This window comes from Moschus berezovskii, chromosome 15 (assembly GCF_049115385.1).
Source record: "Moschus berezovskii isolate FMDL1 chromosome 15, NW_MosBer_1.0, whole genome shotgun sequence".
NCBI lineage: Eukaryota > Metazoa > Chordata > Mammalia > Artiodactyla > Moschidae > Moschus > Moschus berezovskii.
Window position 1 is genome coordinate 54,531,671 of NC_142474.1, and position 19,996 is coordinate 54,551,666.

Genomic DNA, 19,996 nt, shown 5'->3' on the forward strand with positions numbered 1-19,996 from the left:
TTTCTGGTTGCACCGGGTCTTCGTTGCTGTGCACAGGCTTTCTCCAGTCGCAGCGAGTGGGGGCTCCTCTTCGTTGTGATGTGCGGGCTTCTCGTTGCAGTGACTTCTTTCGTTGCAGAGCATAACCTTTAGGCATGTAGACTTCAGCAGTTGCAGCATGTGGGCTCCGTAGCTGTGGCTTGTGGGGAGACTGGACCCCACTTCACAGGACTACCAGGGAAGTCCTAGAGTCCCTGGCATTCAAAGAACAATCATGTTGAGGAGGATGTATAAACAATGCTAAGAAGAGGCTGCTGGTTAGGCAAAAGAAGTCAAGAAGCCAGTGAAGAAATTCATCTGAGGACTTCCCTGTGGACCAGTGGTTAAGAATCCGCCTGCCAATTCAGGAGACAGGAGTTTGATCCCTGGTCCAGGAACTAGGTCCCGCCTGACTCAGAGCAGCTAAGCCTATGTGTCACAACTACTGAGCCTGTGCTCTAGAGCCCAGGAGCTGCAACAAGAGAAGCCACCACCACAATGAGAAGTCTGTGCACTGCATTTAGAGAGTAGCCCCTGTTCACCGCAACTAGAGAAAAGCCTGTGCAGCAATGAAGACCCAGCACAGCCACACACAAAAAATTCGTGTCAGCTGGAGTAAACTTTGAACATCTGATTTGATAGTAGAAAGTAACTGACAGCTGACAAAAGCAGTTGCAGTGGTGTGTGTTGGGAGAGGATGAGAGAAGACTGGCAGGAGACAGCCAGTCTAGACAGTCATTTTTTCCCAAGGGGTTCGGCCCTAAATGGGACTCGGGAAATGTAATCATCAAGGAGACATGACAGCGTGTTTGTAATCTCATGGGAGTTCTTCCATACAGCGGGAAACAGTGATGCTGATTAAAGGAGGAGAGGGATGTGTTAAACAGATTCCAAAGGAGATGAAAAGGGACGAGTGGGACTTTACACGGACGGAGGCACTGGCTTCGGAGGAGCATAAAGGTGGTCCATCCTCAGTGAGCAGAGAAGGCAGCGTGAGATTAGGTTGGTGGGTTTGGTAATAGAAAGCAGAAAGAGATCCTTTTTTCATTTCTTCTATTTTCTCAGTGACGTAAGAAGCAAAATTATCAACTGAGAGTGAGCAGGTAGACAGAGAAGGGTGGGGATAAGGAGAAAAGTTAAATAGTAATAGCCGAATGGCTGAATGAATTGAGCAACCAGGGACTGCCTGGCAGTCTTATTTAAAATCTGAATTTATTTGGGGAAGGAGGTGATTCTTTCATTTCTTCATACCTTCTTTAACTGTATTATGTAAATGAGCAGAACACCCATCCAAGAAATTGCTTTTGTCATACCAACAGAAGTCCGAATGTATTTCCAGAACAAACCTTACATATGGCCCGAGTCGAATTACATATGAAAAACATCTCAAATGTTTCTATATGATGTAGAAACAAATGTCTGAAGAACACTGGCTAGGCCCTACTGGTTATTAAAAACAGGAAGTTGGAAATGTGATCTTTATTCTCTGGAAGACAATATAGATGTGGAAATAATTGTAGCAAAAAATTTATATTCTCATCTTGATCAGGTAAACTGTATAACAGCAAGATTATAATATATTTACTATTGCTATCCTAAACCCATATTTATGAATGTTATTATTAGAATTCTAAAAGCATACTTTCAACTCATTTAACTTTATTCGTTACTTAGTTATGTAAGGAACCAAACATTTATTTATTTTTATTTATTTATTTATTTTTTTTGCTTTTTTTATTAATTAATTTATTTTTTATTGGAGGCTAATTATTTTACAATATTATATTGGTTGGTTTTGCCATACATTGACATGAATCCGCCCCGGGTGATATGAAAAAATAAAAGCTTCATGATTTCCAAAAATGTATTAGACTAGAGGAATGAGCTAGAAGTCTCTTAAATTCTAAATGGCTGGGTGGGTTTAGAAAACAACAGCAAGTGTATCCATGGAGGAGGAATGCCAGTGACCTTTCAGTTACTACTTTATACATTTCTTTTTGGAAGTTTTCTTACTTTATAATCTTTAAATTTTTTTAAAAAAACAGTAATCTAAAGAATTTCAATTTGAAAAGACTTTTTGGCCCTACGTTCTATTGTATTCTATTCTGTTCCACTTTTTTTTTTTTTAAGTCACAAGCATTTCTTTACTACATTTTGTCCCATATATTCTCCACTTTCTTACCCCTGTGTGAGTGACTATTTGTCATGCATGGCCCCACATTTTAAAGCAGGTTTTTAAGGAAGCAATTTGGATTATTTGGCAAATAAGGAGGAATAGAATTTTGCAAGAGCAGCTTCATGAACAAAGTCTGGGAGTGAGACTCAGTAGGGACAGGGAAGGAGCTCTCTGAATGATGGGCTATCTGAAGATCAGAGGCAGGGTCTGGGATCTACATTGTGGAAGGTAGGATATTTAGATCTGATCTAAGAGGTAAAGGCAGGAAAATGTGTGTGTGTTTGCACATGTGTGTACATGCATACATTTGTATATAGTATACATGTATGATACAAATAATAAAACTCAGTTATATAGAATATTTCATTGGGGTAGCATATTTCTGTCCATCAGTAGATGAATGTGTAACACACACACATTGTTTTTGCTGTTCTTGTATAGTTGCTAAGTCGTGTCCAACTATTTTGCAACCCTGTGGACTGTAGCCCGCCAGGCTCCTCTGTCCATGGGATTTTCCAGGCAAGAATACTAGAGTGGGTTGCCATTTCCTTCTCGAGGGTTACTTCCTGACTCAGGGTTTGAACCCACATATTCTGCATCAGCAGGCAGATTCTTTACCACTGAGCCACCAGAGAAGCACTATATATATATATATATATATATATATATATATATATATATTTTCACAATGGAATATTACTCAGTCAATATCTCTCAAAGGAGAGATTCCCCTGCCATTTGTGTCAACATGGATGAATCTTGAGGGCATTATGCTAAATGAAATGAAATAAGTCGAATAGAGAAAGATAAATACTATATGATCTCTCTTATGTGTGGAATCTTAAGAAAAATATCTCACAGACAAAGAGATCAAACTTGTTGTTACCAGAGGTGGGGGATGGGGGCAGGATGAATGGGAGAAATGGGTCATAAGGTACAGATTTCCAGTTATTAAATAAGAAAGTACTAGGGTTGTGATGTGTACCATGTTGAGAATATAGTTAACACTTTTTTATGGCATGGATGAAAGTTGTTAAGAGAGTCATTCCCAAGAGCTCTCATCAGGAAAATAATTTGTGTGTGTGTGTATGTCTATATGAGATAATGGATTGTGGTGATCATGCCATGTTGCATGTAAGTCAAAACATTATGCCATACACCTTAAACAGTGTGTGTGTATGAGTCGCTCAGTTGTGTCCGACTCTTTGCAACCCCATGGACTGTAGTCCACCAGGCTCCTCTGTCCATGGGATTCTTCAGGCAAGAATACTGGAGTGGGTAGACATTTCCTTCTTCAGGGGATCTTCACAACCCAGGGATTAAACCTTGTCTCCTGCATTGCAGGCAGATTCTTTTACCATCTGAGCTACCAGGCAAGCCCTAATACAATGAAGCCGTACACAATACTGCATGTCAATTATATCTCAATACAACTGGTGGGGAAAAGAATAACACATTTTTTACTATTAAATGATAAAATGAATCAGTGTGGTATTTCCTTAAAGACTTAAAAATTCACAATAAGATGATCAAGAGTATAAAGGCTACAGAGGTATTCTTTCATGGTTTTTCATTGTGGTTTTGGGATATAAGGAAGCATTCATTTGGAAGTTTCATTTTCCCGGACATAAAAATTGATCCAGATTCTTTTCTTGGATTTGTTTTTTTCAGACACAGAGTTCTCTGGCTACCAATATTTTGTTTTGAATTCTACATAGATCTATTCCTTGTTCTCCAATAGATAGTACAATTTAAATGAAACATTTATAGCATATGCTGATCAAGGGAAAGATTACAAACAAACAGTTAAAGACTTCCTTTCCCCTTTTCCTGATTAATAATGCCTGGACAGCTCCTGCAACAGCTTGAAGAAAATCCCTAGTGTGAAACACAGAAGGTGATGATTGGAAGTTTCAGGGAAACTTACTGTGTTTCTGGGACAAGGCTGAGGACTTTATAATAGTTTTCAAAAGTCCTCCATCTGCCGCGGGGTTTGGCTGCACCTGTGTCAGTTTCAGTTCTCTCTCCGGCGGTGATCTATCCTCACTTTGTGTAATCCCCCCACCCAACACACACACCGCCATTCTACTAAAGGAGAAGATTAGAAAAATCTGCTTCTGGCCCGTGTGTGCACTGTATCTACACTCCCTCCCTCCTGCTCAGAAATAATATTCCTATGAAAAAAGAGCCTAACGTTAGTAGGCTTGCCACCCACTGGGTTGTACCTTGATTGCCCAGAGACCAAAGCTATCAATTTAGAGAGATAGCTTCAAAGCCTAGAAATGTCAAACCAAATCTACTTTATTGCCACCACCCATCACTCAGATTAGCCTACAGATCTGATTGTTTTTTCTTCTTTTTTTGCCACGTGGCACAGCATGCAGAATCTTAGTTCCTAGACCAGGGATCAAACCTGCACACACCCCCCTGCATTGGAAGCTTGACCACCCGGAAAGTCCCCAAATCTCTAGGTTTTTATCTTTAGGTTTTCTTTTTTTAGATCAAAGACATAACAATGTTCACTGTAACAGCTCAAATAGTACAGAAATATACACAAGTGAAATATAAAAAGTCAATAAAACATGGACACTCCCTGCCTTCCAGAAAACCATCAGGAACAGTTCCGTGTCTATACATTTACACACTCACACAGAACATTTTGAATTTAAAGGGTTATACTGAACAATATACTATGCAAGCTTCTGAATGAATAGATGGGAGTTTGGTAATTCATTCAGTAAGCATAGAGGTACCACTATGTTTTAGGCACTGTTTTAGAACTGGAGAGTACAGAGGTGAAGCAGAAGACACTTCTGTTCATGGGATTCTTGTATATCTGGAAGGGAATGGATAGCCAATAAACAGGCAAACTAATAAATAAAACCATTTCAATGAATGGTAAGGGTTGTGAAGAAAAGTCTATAGGGTAACAGGAGAGAATGACTTAGGATAGGATGAACTAGCTGCTTAGGGAGGGAGTCTCAAAGGAAGTGGCATTTGAGCTAAAACCTGAGTGACAGGAGGGAAGCAGCCTTGCAGAAAACAGTGGGAAGAATATTTCAGGCAGTGGGAGTGAGGAGACAGTCATATGCAATGAGACCGAAAAGGCTGGGCATGTTTAGGAAAGGTGTGTCTAAAGCTTAATGAGCTAGGAAAATGAGAGGAGATGAGGTTGGAGAGGCAGGTGGGGGGCCAGGTCATGCTGGACCCCTCCAGCCATGTCAAGAGGTACCACTGCAGAGGTGCTATGACAACAATTCAGGGGAAAAAAAGATGGATTTTTCAGTTAGTGGTGCTAAGACAACAGGCCTTTCAAACTGAAAACAAGACACCCATGCCACATCCTATATAAAAACAAATTCTGGGTGGACAACAATCCACATAAACAAAGTTGAAACACTAGCAAAGATTGAAAAGATACTGGCAACATATATGTGGGGAAAAAAATCAGTACTCAGAAATATATGTTGAATTCTTCCAATCAATGAGACTAAAATTAAACCAGGAAATGAGGAAAGGATATGAACTAGCAGTTCGCAGGAGAAAAAAGTGTATGGTCCATAAGCAGAAAAAGATGATCAACTCTACTGATAATCAGGGAAATGCAAATGAAAACAGAAAAAATGAAAGACCATTTCATAGTCCTCCAGACTGACAAAAACTTAAAGTCCCGCAGTGGCAAGAGTTGTCAGCCCCTCTCTCATACCTTGCTAGTGGGCATGGAAATTGGGCTACTTTGGAGGTCGATTGCCATAGCTGATAAACAGATATGATGATTTCCTATGACCTGGGAACGTTATTTCTAGTCTGGTGTGAGAGAAACTCTTCTCCATATGCAGAAGATGGGTGTAAGGACTTGCAGGGCACATGTTTGTTATAGTAGAAGAACTGAAAAACCTAATGTTCGTACGTAAATGGAATGGATAAATAAAATGTAGAAGGCTATTCAATGGAATACAATACTGCCCAGGAATTTCAAAGAATGAGTTGGACCTGTTATCTATCTAATTATCAATACATGGATTATCTCCCCAAAACATAAAATTGAATGTTAAACACAACTACACACTCTTCTATACAGATCGTATAATACCACCTTTTTCTGTTAAAAAGAACACACAAAAGAATAGTTTGTCAGTAGTAAATTGTTGACACACTACAACAAAATCTGATCTACCACCTGCTTGTGTCTGTCTGTAAGTGAAGGATAGTTTCTACATTTTGTAATGATTGGGGGAAAATTTTTTTAGAGATTAATATGTAAATGGCACATGAAAATTACATGGAATTCACCTTTCTTTGTGCCTAAGTCAACTTTTACTGTAACACAGCCAAGCTCATCTTTTAAAAAACATATCCATTTTTTAAAAAACATATCCATTTTTTAAAAAACAAATCATCACCTATATGGGTGGGATGGGGAGGGAGTTGAGAGGGATGTTCAAGTGGGAGGGGACATGGGTATACCTATGGCTGATTCATGTTGATGTTTGATAGAAACCAGTGCAGTACTATAAAGCAATTATCCTTCAATTAAAAATAAATAAATTTAAAAAATACTGTCTGTGGCTGCTTTTGCTACAAAGGCAGAGGTGAGTAGTTCTGACAGACCATAGGGAGTACAAAGCCTGAAGTGTTGATTCTCAGTCCTTTATGGGAGATATCTGCAGGCCTCTGTTCTGTGTTTTACTTGGACATTATTTTTTAAGTGTTTGGGAGTATACACATCACATTCATGATGGTGGCCACCTCTGGAGAAGGAGGGGGAGGGGAGTAGAACTGGAGATAGATGTCGAAGGGTATTGTGATGTCTGTAAATGTGAAAAAACTTTAGTTTTCAATTCTACCCAGTGGGAATACAAATGTTTGTTACACGAAGACCTGGTATCTTCCTGTACTTTCTCTTTAAAGGCTCAGAAAAGCTAAACAAGGAAATACATTCTATAGACAATATTTTATATTAATGCATCTAAATCTGTTATATATATATATATATATATATACTTTTAATTTTAGATTGAAGTAGAGTTAATTTTACAATGTTGTGTTAGTTTCAGTTATCAATGTTGCTAATTATTCAACAATGATTCAGTTGTACATATACCTGTATCTATTCTTTTTCAAATTCTTTTACAAAATATTAGCAAAGTAGGTCCTTGTTGGTTATCTGTTTTAAATATAGAAGTGTGTTCATGTCAATCCCAAATTCCCAATATATGTTTTACTAGTTGAACAGTAGTCATATTTTATAGATAATAGAAATTTTTTTTGTGATGGTTTTATTTTGAGATTCAGGATCTTTCCATGAATTTATGCGGTATCTGATTTCTTCTTCCCTACAATGCCTGTTTAGGTCCTAAGACCTATTTTCTAATGAAATTTAGTCTTTTTCTCTTATTGATTTGGGGACTCTTTTACATATGAAATCTATTGATTCTTCCTTTGAAAAAAAATCATCTGGATTTTCATTTATTTACTTTGTTAATAGTCTCCTGTCACTTCCGTTCAGTTCGGTTGCTCAGTCGTGTTCAACTCTTTGCGACCCCATGGACTGCAGCATGCTAGGCCTCCCTGTCCATCACCAACTCCTGGAGTTTGAGTAAACTCATGTCCATTGAGTCGGTGATGCCATCCAATCATTTCATCCTCTGTTGTCCCCTACTCCTCTCACCTTCAATCTTTCCCAGATTCAGGGTCTTTTCAAATGAGTCAGCTCTTCGCATCAGGTGGCCAAAGTATTGGAGTTTCAGCTTCAACATCAGTCCTTCCAACAAACATTCAGGACTAATTTCCTTTAGGATGGACTGGTTGGATCTCCTTGCAGTCCAAGGGACTCTCAAGAGTCTTCTCCAGCACCACAGTTCAAAAGCATCAATTCTTTGGCACTCAGCTTTCTTTATGGTCCAACTCTCACATCCATACATGACTACTGGAAAAACCATACCCTTGACTAGACGGACCTTTGTTGACAAAGTAATGTCTCTGCTTTTTAATATGCTGTCTAGGTTGGTCATAACTTTTCTTCCAAGGAGTAAGCGTCTTTTTATTTCATAGCTGCAGTCACCATCTGCAGTGATTTTGGAGCCCCAAAAAATAAAGTCTGCACTGTTTCCACTGTTTTTCCATCTGTTTGCCATGAAGTGATGTGACCGGATGCCATGATCTTTGTTTTCTGAATGTCAAGCTTTAAGCCAACTTTTTCACTCTTCTCTTTCACTTTCATCAAGAGGCTCTTTAGTTCTTGTTCACTTTCTGCCATAAGGGTGGTGTCATCGGCATATCTGAGGTTATTGATATTTCTCCCAGCAATCTTGATTCCAGCTTGTGCTTCATCCAGCCTGGCATTTCAAACATGATGTACTCTGCATATAAGTTAAATAAGCACCGTGACAATAACAGCCTTGACGTACTCCTTTTCCTATTTGGAACCAAATAGGTTGCTTGTTCCATGTCCAGTTCTAACTGTTGCTTCCTAACCTGCATACAGATTTCTCAGGAGCCAGGTCAGGTGGTCTGGTCTTCCCATCTTTTTCAGAATTTTCCAGTTTATAGTAATCCACACAGTCAAAGGCTTTGGCATAATCAATGAAGCAGATGTTTTTCTGGAACTCTCTTGCTTTTTCAATGATCCAACGGATGTTGGCAATTTGATCTCTGGTTCCTCTGCCTTTTCTAAAACCAGCTTGAACATTTGGAAGTTCACGGTTCACGTATTGTTGAAGCCTGGCTTGGAGAATTTTGAGCATTACTTAGCTAGTGTGTGAGATGAGTGCAATTGTGTGGTAGTTTGAGCATTCTTTGGCATTGCCTTTCTTAGGGATTGGAATGAAAACTGAACTTTGCCAGTCCTGTGGCCATTGCTGAGTTTTCCAAATTTACTGGCATATTGAGTGCAGCACTTTCACAGCATCATCTTGTAGGATTTGAAATAGCTCAACTGGAATTCCATCACCTCTACTAGCTTTTTCGTAGTGATGCTTCCTAAGGCCCACTTGACTTCACATTCCAGGATGTCTGGCTCTAGGTGAGTGATCACACCATGGTGATTATCTGAGTTGTGAAGATCTTTTTTGTACAGTTCTTCTGTGTATTCCTGCCACCTCTTCTTAATATCTTCTGCTTCTGTTAGGTCCATATCATTTCTGTCCTTTATTAAGCCCATCTTTGCATGAAATATTCCCTTGTTATTTCTAATTTTCTTGAAGAGATCTCTAGTCTTTCCCATACTGTTGTTTTCCTCTATTTCTTTGCACTGATCACTGAGGAAGGCTTTCTTATCTCTCCTTGCTATTCTTTGCAACTCTGCATTCAGATTCTTATATCTTTCCTTTTCTCCTTTGCTTTTGGCTTCTCTTCTTTTCACAGCTATTTGTAAGGCCTCCTCAGACAGGCATTTTCCTTTTGCATTTCTTTTTCTTGGGGATGGTCTTGATCCCTGTCTCCTGTAAAATGTCACAAACCACTGTTCATCAGGCACCCTGTCTATCAGATCTAGTCCCTTAAATCTATTTTTCACTTCCACCCTTAGGGGTTTGATTTAGGTCATACCTGAATGGTCTAGTGGTTTTCCCTACTTTCTTCAATTTAAGTCTGAATTTTTCAATGAGTTCATGATCTGAGCCACAGTCAGCTCCCATTCTTGTTTTTGCTGACTGTGTAGAGCTTCTCCATCTTTGACTGCAAAGAATATAATCAATCTGATTTCGGTGTTGACCATCTGGTGATGTCCACGTGTAGAGTTTTCTCTTGTGCTGTTGGAAAAGGGTGTTTGCTCTAACCAGTGCATTCTCTTGGCAGAGCTTTTTTAGCCTTTGCCCTGCTTCATTCTGTACTCCATGGCCAAATTTGCCTGTTACTCCAGGTGTTTCTTGACTTCCTACTTTTGCATTCCTGTCCCCTATATTGAAAAGGACATCTTTTTGGGGTGTTAATTCTAGAAGGTCTTGTAGGTCTTCATAGAACCATTCAACTTCAGCTTTTTCAGCATTACTGGTCATAGACTTGGATTACCGTGATATTGAATAGTTTGCCTTGGAAACGAACAGAAATCATTTTGTCAGTTTTGAGACTGCATCCAAGTACTGCATTTCAGACTGTTTTGTTGACTATGATGGCTACTCCATTTCTTCTAAGGTATTGCTGCCCACAGTAGTAGATATAATGGTCATCTGAGTTAAATTCACCCATTCCAGTCCATTTTAGTTCGCTGATTCCTAAAATGTCAACGTTCACTCTTACCATCTGTTTGATAACTTCCAATTTACCTTGATTCATGGACCTAACATTCCAGGTTCCTATGTAATATTGCTCTTTATAGCATCGGACCTTGCTTCTGTCACCAGTCACATCCACAACTGGGTGTTGTTTTTGCTTTGGCTCCATCTCTTCATTCTTTCTGGAGTTATTTCTCCACTGATCTCCAGTAGCATATTGGGCACATATTGACCTGGGGAGTTCATCTTTCAGTGATCTTTTTGCCTTTTCATACTGTTCATGGGGTTCTCAAGGCAGGAATACTGAAGTGGTTTGCCATTCCCTTCTCTGCTGCTGCTGCTAAGTCACTTCAGTCGTGTCCGACTCTGTGTGACCCCATAGATGGCAGCCCACCAGGCTCCCCCGTCCCTGGGATTCTCCAGGCAAGAACACTGGAGTGGGTTGCCATTTCCTTCTCCAATTCCCTTCTCTAGTGGACCATATTTTGTCAGAACTCTCCACCATGACCTGTCCGTCTTGGGTGGTCCCACACAGCATGGCTCTTAGTTTCATTGAGTTAGACAAGACTGTGGTCCATGTGATTAGATTGGTTAGTTTTCTGTGATTGTGGTTTTCATTTTGTCTGCCCTCTGATGGAGAAGGATAAGAGGCTTATGGAAGCTTCCTGATGGGATAGACTGACTGAGGGGGATACTGGGTCTTGTTCTGATGGGCAGGGCCATGCTCAGTAAATCTTTAATCCAATTTTCTGTTGATGGGTGGAGCTGTGTTCCATCCCTGCTATTTACCTGGGGCCAAACTATGGTGGAGGTAATGAAGATAATGATACCGCCCTCAAAAGATTCCATACACGTACTGCTACAGTCTGTACCCCCAACCCTGCAGCAGGCCACCACCAACCCAGGCCTTTTCTGGAGACTCCCCAACACCCACAGGCAGCTCTCTTATGGGGTCACCATTGTTTTCTCCTGGGTCCTGGTGCACAAGGTTGTGTTGTGCCCTCCAAGACTCAATTTCCCATCCTGTGTAAGTTCTGGCACCTCTGTGGTGAGGTTAATGGCGACCTCCTCTAAGAGGACTTATGCCATACCCACACCCAGAGCCCCGTCCCTGCGGCAGACCACTGCCGACCCGTACCTCCACAGGAGACCCTCAAAGACAGTTCTGTCTCAGTCTCTGTGGGGTCCCTGGGTTCTGGTGTGCACAAGGTTTGTTTGAGTACTCTGAGTATCTCTGGCGGGAATGGGGTTTGATTCTAAATGTGAATTCGCCCCTCCTGGCACTTAAGAAGCTGTAAATCACATGCAGTCACTATAGAACTTTCCTCTAGCTTTTGGCTTAGTTTGGGATATACCAAGGAGAGAATTGCTTTGATAACTAATGGCTCCACCATCTCCCATTGGTCCTTCCAAGAGTTCTCTGGAGTTGACAATGCACTTTGGATAACCTGTGCCATCCTTCTGCTCCAGAGGGATGTGTGGTCCTATCTGAAATGCATTGCCTTATGTCACAGGAGTTTGGTCAGCAAATAGAAACCACTCTGGGCTTCCCTGGTAGTTAAAGTGGTAAAGAATCTGCCCGCAATTCAGGAGACCTGGGTTCAATCCCTGGGTTGGGAAGATCCCCTGGAGGAGGACATGGCAACCCTCTCTAGTATACTTGCCTGGAGAATTCTGTGGACAGAGGAGCCTAGTGGGCTACAGTCCATGGGGTCACAAAGAGTCGGACACGACTGAGCGACTAAGCACAGAGTATTATAGCCAGGAAAGAAGTTCATGCAGACTGAGAAGTATATCTTGGCTCATTGGAAAGACTGGGCTGGGAAGGTCACTGCCTGCAGATCAAGGCATCAGAAAGAGAAGAACAAGTATCCTATACTAATACATATATGTGGAATCTAGAAAAATGATCTGACAGTGAAAGTCACTCAGTTGTGTCCGACTTTGCAACCCCATGGACTATTAGCCCATGGACAGGCTTCCTCTGTCCATGGAATTCTCCAGGCAAGAACACTGGCGTGGTTAGCTGTTCCCTTCTCCAAGGATGATCTTTCTTGCCTAGACACAAATAGAAATGTTTATATTTTCTTTTTATAACATTTATTTGGTTGCATTGGATCTTCATTGTGGCATGCGGGATCTTTTGTTGAGGTGCACAGATTCTCTAGTTGTTCAGTGTTCAGATACGTAGGTTCCCTAGTTGCAGCACACAGGCTTGTTTTCTCCATGGCATATGGGATCTTAGTTCCCTGACCAGAGATCAAACCTGAATCTCCTACATTGCAAGGAGGATTCTTAACCACTGGACCACCAGGGAAGTCCCAGAAATGTTTATGTTTTCAACGTTATGCTCTAATCTGTAAGATGCTCCAGTTCTTTGCCTGTTGTGTGCCTTTTAGGTGAGGATTTCCAGAACTTGCTTTTTATTTTTTAAAAGTTCAGAAATGTCTAAAGCATAATATTTTAAAGAAGGAAATTCACAATTTTCTTCTGACATATCAAAATGTCAATTTTTGGTTAAGATCTAAATATATATATAGTTTCTTTCTTTGAAAAGTCTGTAATCCTATGTAAACTCAATGGAATGTTAATTACATTTATACTTTGGCCTCACTTAATAGAAGTTAAAAGTTCATTTGTAGAAAAGTTCATTCATTATAGAGTCAAGGAGGGAAAAGCAAAATGCATACCAAAGAGAACACATACTAATAAGATGGTCTAGTATAAATGTCTTTTGAAATTCATTAACCATTACTGAGGAAGTTCAGTTAGAACCATGTGGGAAATATGTCGATTGGCAACAGGAGTGAAAGAAACGATATTTTCTTTTTATTAAGACCTGAAGTGTGTCATAATTGGGTTGAGTTTTTACTCAGATGGTCCCCTCGTGCTGACATCTGCCAAGTGTGGATAAAGCTGTGTTGAGGTGTTATTTTCTGTGGCTGCATAGACATATGTTACTCAGTTAAAACCCGGGAACCTAGAGTCCTTCAAGTTTCCAGCTAAACCATGCCTAGAAAGCTGTGCTTCCTGGACCCAGGGGATTCCAGATAGTTTTACTTTCAGAAAAGTTTGGAATTCCTTAGAGTAGTTATGAATGTTTGGTCTTCCGTCTGATACAAATCAACGACCAAAGTGTAGATTCCAGACTGTCAGAGTCTACATCAAGTTTGCAGTACCCTTATCCTTGAAAATGTAAGTCATTTAAAAAAATGCTTTAAGTTGTGAACTGTCATGTTCAAATATGTATTTCCATTTGACTGGTATTTTCCTAAGTGAAAGATCTAGCTCAGACTTGATCAAATAGAACACCCCCCCCGACTATGTGTATGAAAATTGTTGTTTAATGGGCAGATTCATTATCACGTATTTTAATTGGCTGCCAAGTTTTACAAATGATTAACGATCTATGTGTCCTCCTTGCCAGACAACAGAAAGATAAGAGTAAATGGAACCAAGGAACCTATAGAGTTTAAATCGAATCAATGGTTTGGAGCAACAGTGAGAGCTCACAAAGGAAAAGTGGTGGTAAGTATCAGCTTGTGCTGTTGGGGCTGCTATGGAGTAATACGTACACTGAAATGTTTTAAAATTCATATGTACAAAAATCCATTCATGTAATAACGTATCAGATTTTCAAAGATAAGCTTATCAGCATTACCAAAAATATTAGTGCTTAAAATTAAAGAATCTATTTTAGTCTTTAAAGCAATAGGAAATAAGGCTGGTTTTCCAGAAAATTGGGTAGATCTTTTCAAGTATTTCAAAAACTAATAAGGAAGATAGAAAAGTAAAAGCTAAATCCTAAAATGGTAAATATTTTATTGCTTAAGATCGATTTAAAAGGAAATCTGATAGAAATTTGACCTGAAAAATAGTATTACTACTATTAGGATTGTTTTCAAGTTAATCTCCTGTGATACCATTGATCCTCTTTAGAACTATCAGAAAGTTTTCTTTAAAAATACAGCTACCCTAGAGGATCCTACTGTGATTTATGTCACAGTGTTCTGCCTATGTTTTCCTCTAAGAGTTTTATAGTTTCTGGTCTTATGTTTAGGTCTTTAAATTCATTTTGAGCTTATTTTGTATATGCTGTTAGAAAGTGTTCTAATTTCATTCTGTTACACATAGTTGACCAGTTTTCCCAGCACCACTTATTGAAGAGACTGTCCTTTCTCTCTCTTCTTTTTTTTTTTTTACCATTTATGTGACATTATTTTTTTTTTAAATTGAGGCAAATTACTTTACATTAATGTATTGGTTGGTTTTGCCATACATTGACACGAATCCGCCCCGGGTGTACATGTGTTCCCCTCTTGACCCCCCTTCCCACCTCCCTCCTCCCCATATCCTCCCTCCAGGTCATCCCCGTGCACCAGCCCCAAGCATCCTGTATCATGCGTCAAACCTGGACTGGTGATTCATTTCACATATGATAATATACATGCTACAATGCCATTCTCCCAAATCATCTCACCTTCACCCTCTCCCACAGAGTCCCAAAGACTGTTCTATACACCTATGTTTCTTTTGCAGTCTCGAATACAGGGTTAAGGTTACCATCTTTCTAAATTCCATATATATGAGTTAGTATGCTGCATTGATGTTTTTCTTTCAGGCTGACTTCACTCTGTATAATAGGCTCCAATTTCATCCACCTCATTAGAACTGACTCAAATGCATTCTTTTTGATGGCTGAAAAATACCCCATTGTGTATATGTACCAAAGCTTTCTTATCCATTCATCTGCAGATGGACATCTAGGTTGCTTCCATGTCCTGGCTATTATGAACAGTGCTGCGATGAACATTGGAGTACATGTGTTTCTTTCAATTCTGGTTTCCTCGGTTTGTACGCCCAGGAGTGTGATTGCTGGATCATATGGCGGTTCTATTTCCAGTTTTTTGAGGAATCTCCACACTGTTCTCCATAGTGGCTGTACTAGTTTACATTCCCACCAACAGTGTAAGAGGGTTCCCTTTTCTCCACACCCCCTCCAGCATTTATTGCATGTAGACTTTTGGATAGCAGCCATTCTGACTGGTGTGAAATGGTATCTCATTGTGGTTTTGATTTGCATTTCTCTGATTATGAGGGACGTTGAGCATTTTTTCATGTGTTTTTTAGCCATCTTTAGGTCTTCTTTGGAGAAATGTCTGTTTAGTTCTTTGGCCCATTTTTTGATTTGGTCACTTATTTTTCTGGAATTGAGCTGCAGGAGCTGCTTGTATATTTTGGAGATTAATTCTTTGTCAGTTGTTTCATTTGCTATTAATTTCTCCCATTCTGAAGGCTGCCTTTTCACCTTGCTTATAGTTTCCTTTGCTATGCAGAAGATTTTGATTTTAATTGGGTCCCATTTGTTTATTTTTGCTTTTATTTCCAATATTCTGGGAGGTGGGTCATGGAGGATCCTGCTGTGATTTATGTCGGAGAGTGTTTTGCCTATGTTCTCCTCTAGGAGTTTTATAGTTTCTGGTCTTACATTTAGATCTTTAATCCATTTTGAGTTTATTTTTGTGTATGGTGTTAGGAAGTGATCTAGTTTCATTCTTTTACAAGTGGCTGACCAGCTTTCCCAGCACCACTTATTGAAGAGACTGTCCTTTCTCCATTGTATATTTTTGCCTCCTTTGTCAAAGATAAGGTGAACATCTTATAGGTGCGTAGATTTATCTCCAGGCTTTCTATTTTGTTCCATTGATCTACATTTCTGTTTTTGTGCCAGTGCCATACTCATGTATGGCAAAAACCATCACAATATTGTAATTATCCTCCTATTAAAATAAATATGCTGCTGCTAAGTCACCTCAGTCGGGTCCAACTCTGTGTGACCCCATAGACGGCAGCCCACCAGGCTCCCCCATCCCTGGGATTCTCCAGGCAAGAACACTGGAGTGGGTTGCCATTTCCTTCTCCAATGCATGAAAGTGAAAAGGGAAAGTGAAGTCACTCAGTCATGTCCGACTCTTTGCAACCCCATGGACAAATAAATATATAAAAATATATAACTAACAATTTCATGGTTCTCTGAGTTCACGGATACTTTTTAAAGATTTCTCACTCCCAGATAGAGATCTTTTGGCTTTAAAATGCAGTGACTTTATGATTCTCTTCTCTGTAGTTCCAAGTGATAATGCATGTCTAATTTATTGAGAAAAAATGATATTAAGCTGATCTGAAAATATATTTTGTTGGGGAATTTTTTTTACTGTTGGCTCTAATTTACTTACAAAATAAAGCAAAAACTTTGGCTTTTAGGATTTGTTTAAAGCTCTTTGAATTATGATTTAATAAGAATAAGTTTCTAAAGGAAATGCTTTGCTTTATTTGACATAAAACAAGTATCAAATATAGATAACCCTCTTTAGTTACAAATGAAGCATTTACAGTAGGTTCTCTGTAGAATTGTTATTTTCTTTAATATAGTTCTCAAATTCCAGAATTGGTTAAAAAAAAAAAAAAAGCAAACTCTTTAATCCTTTAGTGACTTACAATGTATGTGAATAACTATTGAGAAGCTAATTCCATCTATAACTACTTGGGGTTAAAAAAAAAAGTCTTTGGATACCATATTGATTTTAAGTTTTCAAAATTTATCTGTAACATTATTGTGCATCTATTCAATATTTGTAGAAGTCTTCTGAATCATTGAAAATATAAATGACACACCATGTTCATAATAAAAATGTTTAATTTGAGGGCATGCTTGCAATTTCAAAGTTATACAATAGGAAATAGAATACTATAAAGTTCCTTTTCAATTTTAATAAAGAATTAAATTCTACCTTATGTGACAATTACTAGAACAACAAATTGCTATGAACAGAATTCTAGTTTTGAATATTCAGGAATCATATGTGTACACATTAAGTCTGGGTCAAAGCCCGAATATTGTCATATCACTGTGCTTCACATCTGTGTGAAACTGAGCTGGTATAAAAAAGATAACTTTTAGGACAGAAAGCAGGCAAGCACTGGAAAGAATTTTCACGGCATTGAAATATTCTATGGTGATGTGGAAAGTGAGGTGAATTGGCTTATACTTAGTCACATAGGTAGGGCTTTCCCTGTTCAAACTCCTTTCTAGCATTCCACATTATGTTAAATGTCTTAACCATATACCTTCTCAGATCACTAATAGGGCCCTAAATTAAGAAACTTAGATGAGTCAGAGAGTTTTTCAGTATTGGCCAAGACATTACAATCTAGAAGGAGACAAAAAACAAAAACAAAAAACCCAAACTTAAATTTTTGAGCAAAGATAATTTATATTCTCAAGTAAGAAGGGTGCTACTTTGTAATCTTTACTCAAAGTCATTACACATTAGACTGATTACCAAGGATGTGTTTGCAATCGTGAAAAGACTTTAAAATTGGGATCTGCCTTCCATTTTCTGGCTTTGTTTCAAGTGTGATGTCATCAAATCTGGAGAGAAGCCAGTGGTTCCATATTCTAGAAAAATATGTATTTCTGTATCCTTAGAAGTGAGTACTTGAATATTCAGAACACACTTCTGTAGGATTCAAGCTAGCAAAACAGAAGTCAAAAAGGTGCATGTGTTTTTATTGCTTCTCTTGTTCCTAGCACAGTGTTCTTTGCTTAAAGAGGATTTCATGTATCATCTTTTATATCTGATAATCTTTCCAAATATCATGCTGTTGTTATAATCCAAGCTTCTGAAGAAGCAACCAGAGGATTTCACTCACGAATCATATTTTTCTTACCATTATTTAATTTTTGTTTTGTCATGAATAAAAATAATTAAATGAAAAATAAGCCCACTGTGATAGGGGGTATCAGTCCAAATGTAAGTCATTGTTTAAAAAAAATCTTCAGATACGCCCTTACTGATAAGCCAGGGGAATCCACAAAACAGAGGTTTATAAACTCATCATCATCTTTTGACTTGAAAAGAGTTTTCTTCAAGTAAAAATTAGACAAAGAAAGGAACTAGTTCTCATTTTAAGACATTGTACTAATTCATATGCTGTTTAAATGGTCATTTGCTTTTATGCAGGTTCAATTTAAAAAAAAAATAGAAAATATGAGTTCTTTACCTTTCATAAATATTTACTTTTGTCAGGCTACTTTTATTTGATTTAAAATCCTGTGGGACAAAATCTCATTCTTTTGTATATTTTTAATTTGTTCCAATTCTATGGTGTATTAATGTTGAGAAATTGACTTAGGAAGTTTAATTACTTCTGACTACCAAGGTACTCATTAGCATACTGGAGGCCAGTTAAGTCATCTAATAATTTAGCATTGTTTATTACAAATTTAGGTCCATTCAACAAGCCAAGTCAAAGCATAGTATGTGGAATCTACATTAAAAATATATTTATTGTCTTTGATGTTTCACAGGCTTGTGCTCCATTATATCACTGGAGAACTCTTAAACCAACACCAGAAAAGGACCCAGTTGGCACTTGCTATGTAGCAATTCAGAATTTCAGTGCGTATGCTGAGTACTCTCCTTGTCGGAACAGTAAGTTATTTTTATTCTTGAAACTGAACTTTGCTCACTAGTTTTTCTGCAGTAGCCAGTGCAGCTGATCCCAAAACACCATTGCTGAGGAAAAAAGCAATGGCGTAAAAGATTGACAGTCTTACAGGAGGCCTTGCTGTGACATGAGAACCAGGACATGGAATTCTGCTGATCCTCTTCTATATTTTAGAAAATTTGTTTCTAAGTGTTCTGCAGTCAAATTGATTGGCTCCTTATTTTAGACCTTAAGCTCACCATCTTTATTCAGAACTCACTCTGCATTTGAAAAATGCTAACTGTCCACTTGTGAATTGCAGGAATGGTGTTGGTTAGCATGGTTGGACTAGAGACACATGAACAGGTCACCATCCGGCCTGTGTTCTCCCTGGCTGTTGTGTTCTCTGGCATCTGTGTACTCAGGTTGTCAGCATGATATACCTTCCTTCTTTATGTGTTTAATCCCATTTTTCAAAATATTCTTTACATTTGGAGTCTGTGTCTTATCTGGAAGTTCTGGGAATCTTCTGGTGAAGTATCCTTTAAAGCAAGCCTGAAAGCACCATCTTTGGAGCACTCCTGTTCAACCACTCCCTTTGGGAATATTACACAAGGACCTTGGGACCACACTCTGGATTCATGGATCTACTCAGAGTCCTTTTGTGAATTCTTCCACTTTTCTGTCATGTAGAGCATTGGGGTTTATCAGCAAGAAACCAATGGATTTTTATTCTTATTACTGATAATTTACAAGACCATGTTAGAGAAAGAAATGGCATTGAAAAGAACATTCTGATGACTGATTTCAGGATATTGATTTTAAAAAACTCAACCCAAATTAGATTCCCAAAACTATAAGTAAAGTTTACCTATTTCATGTGAATATTTTTAAATTTCAAGATTAATTTAGGCCAGAAAATGAGCAAATTGATATCAGACATCAAACAGTGACATAAAGAATGGATCAGGGATATTAGAAGGTTCTTAAAGAGGCCTCTAAAATGTAGAAATCAAAAGGGCTGGGAATGAAATAGTTAATTCTTGGGGCTTGCAGTGAGGATTTTGGTAAGAAGAAGATTACAACTTCCTGTTTTAAA

At 38.6% G+C, this 19,996-nt stretch overlaps 1 protein-coding gene across 1 annotated transcript in view; it reads left to right on the forward strand.

Annotated features, from left to right (window-relative positions):
* The window catches only part of ITGA8 (integrin subunit alpha 8), a 203,458-nt gene that overhangs the window by 12,309 nt on the left and 171,153 nt on the right, over positions 1-19,996 (forward strand). The window contains exons 3-4 of the mRNA XM_055429258.2: positions 13,835-13,935; positions 18,779-18,902. Coding sequence (XP_055285233.2) covers positions 13,835-13,935; positions 18,779-18,902 — 225 coding nt within the window. The remainder of the gene's footprint in view (positions 1-13,834; positions 13,936-18,778; positions 18,903-19,996) is intronic.